Source organism: Saprolegnia parasitica (genome assembly GCF_000151545.1).
Source record: "Saprolegnia parasitica CBS 223.65 unplaced genomic scaffold supercont2.8, whole genome shotgun sequence".
Classification (NCBI taxonomy): Eukaryota; Oomycota; class Saprolegniomycetes; order Saprolegniales; family Saprolegniaceae; genus Saprolegnia; species Saprolegnia parasitica.
Genome location: NW_012156402.1, coordinates 721,611 through 723,565, shown reverse-complemented (window position 1 = coordinate 723,565; position 1,955 = coordinate 721,611). Strand labels below are relative to the sequence as shown.

General features: G+C 61.5%; 2 protein-coding genes across 2 annotated transcripts in view; one reads left to right on the top strand and one right to left on the bottom strand.

Moving 5' to 3' along the window:
- Positions 1-7: 7 nt before the first annotated feature.
- On the top strand, positions 8-361 carry SPRG_03393 (hypothetical protein; the record flags this gene model as incomplete). The annotated part of the gene is made up of 1 exon (XM_012341967.1): positions 8-361. A coding segment is annotated over one exon (354 nt), but the record flags the coding sequence as incomplete, so codon positions are not given.
- A 387-nt stretch (positions 362-748) lies between these two features.
- Positions 749-1,955, bottom strand: part of SPRG_19487 (hypothetical protein) — a gene marked incomplete at both ends in the record, with an annotated part of 3,864 nt that continues 2,657 nt past the window's right edge. The window contains one exon of the mRNA XM_012342022.1: positions 749-1,882. Within this exon, the coding sequence (XP_012197412.1) occupies positions 749-1,882 (1,134 nt within the window). The remainder of the gene's footprint in view (positions 1,883-1,955) is intronic.

Sequence of the window (1,955 nt, the reverse complement as noted above, 5' to 3'; positions counted from 1 at the left end):
TGGCCAGAACGGCGCGTGCCAGTCGTCGTGCAAGAAGACGCCGCTCCGCGTCGGCGCGTCCGTGAGCATCCAGGGCGAGGCCAAGCTCACGTCGGCACTCGACAAGCAACCCGTCGTCGTCGTCGTCGAGGCCGGCAACAACGTCTGGAAGAACTACAAGAGCGGCGTCGTCAAGTCGTGTCCTGGCGCGCAGTCGGACCACGCCGTCTTGGCCGTCGGCTACGACGCTGGCAGCTACAAGATCAAAAACTCGTGGGGCGCCAGCTGGGGCAACGGCGGGTACATTTCTCTGCAGCGCGGCGTCGGCGGCAAGGGCATGTGCAACGTCGCCGAGCACCCGTCGTACTCGCCGCTCAAGTAAGCATCGTCTCTGTGTCGTTGGACAAGTCGCAAGTGGCGGTCACTGTCGAGTGTGTGTGCGCGTTAATCCATCATCTATTAGTTGGATCCTGTGGACGTATTCGCACAATATTGTAATACTTGCACGACTGGGTCGATGAGTGGGAAGGGTGGATACAATGCATCTCACATGGAGCCTGAAGTGAAGATAGATGGAGCTCGCAAAGACGCAATGTAGCTTAGTTGGAGACGTGGTAGCAGCCGCACGCCAATTGAGTCAAGTGTCGATACATTGATACACTGCTACTTGAACACACAACACCGTCCAATTGAAAGGCTTAAATAATAGGGGAAACGATGAGACAGCAAATTTAGGCCGAGACGCGGCTGCGGCGGCCTGCGATGTTGCTCATGTTTTTGGATGCCGCTGGAACGTCAGCAGCACGGGCTTGGGTGCTTCGCGGAGGTACCGAAAGGCGGCGTCGTGGCCAATGTGGCGGATGTCCTGGTGGTTGACGCAGACCCACGCGTCGCCGAGGCCGACCTGGCGCATCGGGTGGTGGCGCTGGCGGTGCGCGGCGCCCGTCGTCTTGATCGACGTCACCTCGAGGTAGAAGCGGAGGCGCGGCTGGCGCATCGAGATGCCGAGGCTGTCGTCGTCGTCGGTCCACATGATGTGGTACCAGTACTTTTCATCGCTCGGGTTCCAGCTCCAGCGGTCCGCGGGCCCAAAGCTAAACTGCTTGCTCGGCTCGGGCGACAAGACGATCGACGAGTTGCGCCAAAAATCTGTGAGCGAGTCGCCCGTCGAGAGCCGGTCCGCGTTCTCGTGTTTGTTGTGCTCGGTGCGCTGGAACCGGAGGATCGTCGTGCTTGAGCCGCGCTGGTTGAGCTCCCACAGCGTATGCTGGAGCGACTTGTTGTACGTCGGAACGTCGCGCACGTGCGTGAGGTGGTCACCGTTGCGGACGCTGAGAATGCCGGGGATCTTGGCGTTGATGCGCGCGGTCGACCGCACGCGCGGGTACTTCTTGAGTAGATAGAGAATACAGAGTAAAAGCGAAGAGGCGACGAGCGACGGAAACGCGTTGCGCTGCCAGAGCACCTCGTACTCGTCAAACGTGAGCCCGTTGAGCGTCGTGCGCAGGAACGGCGGGTCGGCGCTGAGCCGCATGAGCCGCAGACGAACTGGTTTCGCCGTCGTCCCGAGCCGCTCAATGACCGGTTGGATCGTTGCATTGGAGAAGCGCTGGCCGTTGTTGGGCGGCGGCTCAATCGGGTATCCGTTCATGGCCACGAGCACGTCACCGCACGACACAAAGTGCAGGTCGGCGCATTGACTCAGCGTCGTGTGGATCCGGTCGACCTTGGGCCGGCCTGTCTCGTTGTCGACGGAAAAGTGGATCCCGAGCCGGCCGCACTCCCACACGATCTCGTACTCGATGATGGGACTCGTGATCGTGTCTTCGCTCTCGAGTTCGTCCAGCGACGACCGCGTCGACTCGGTCTTGGTGCCGTCGCACGTCCCGTCGTCGTCGACGGGCTCGCAGCGGCAGCAGCCGCGTCGGCTGGCTTGGCGAGGGCTTGGGCTTGGGCGCGCGCTTCGGCTTCGGCTT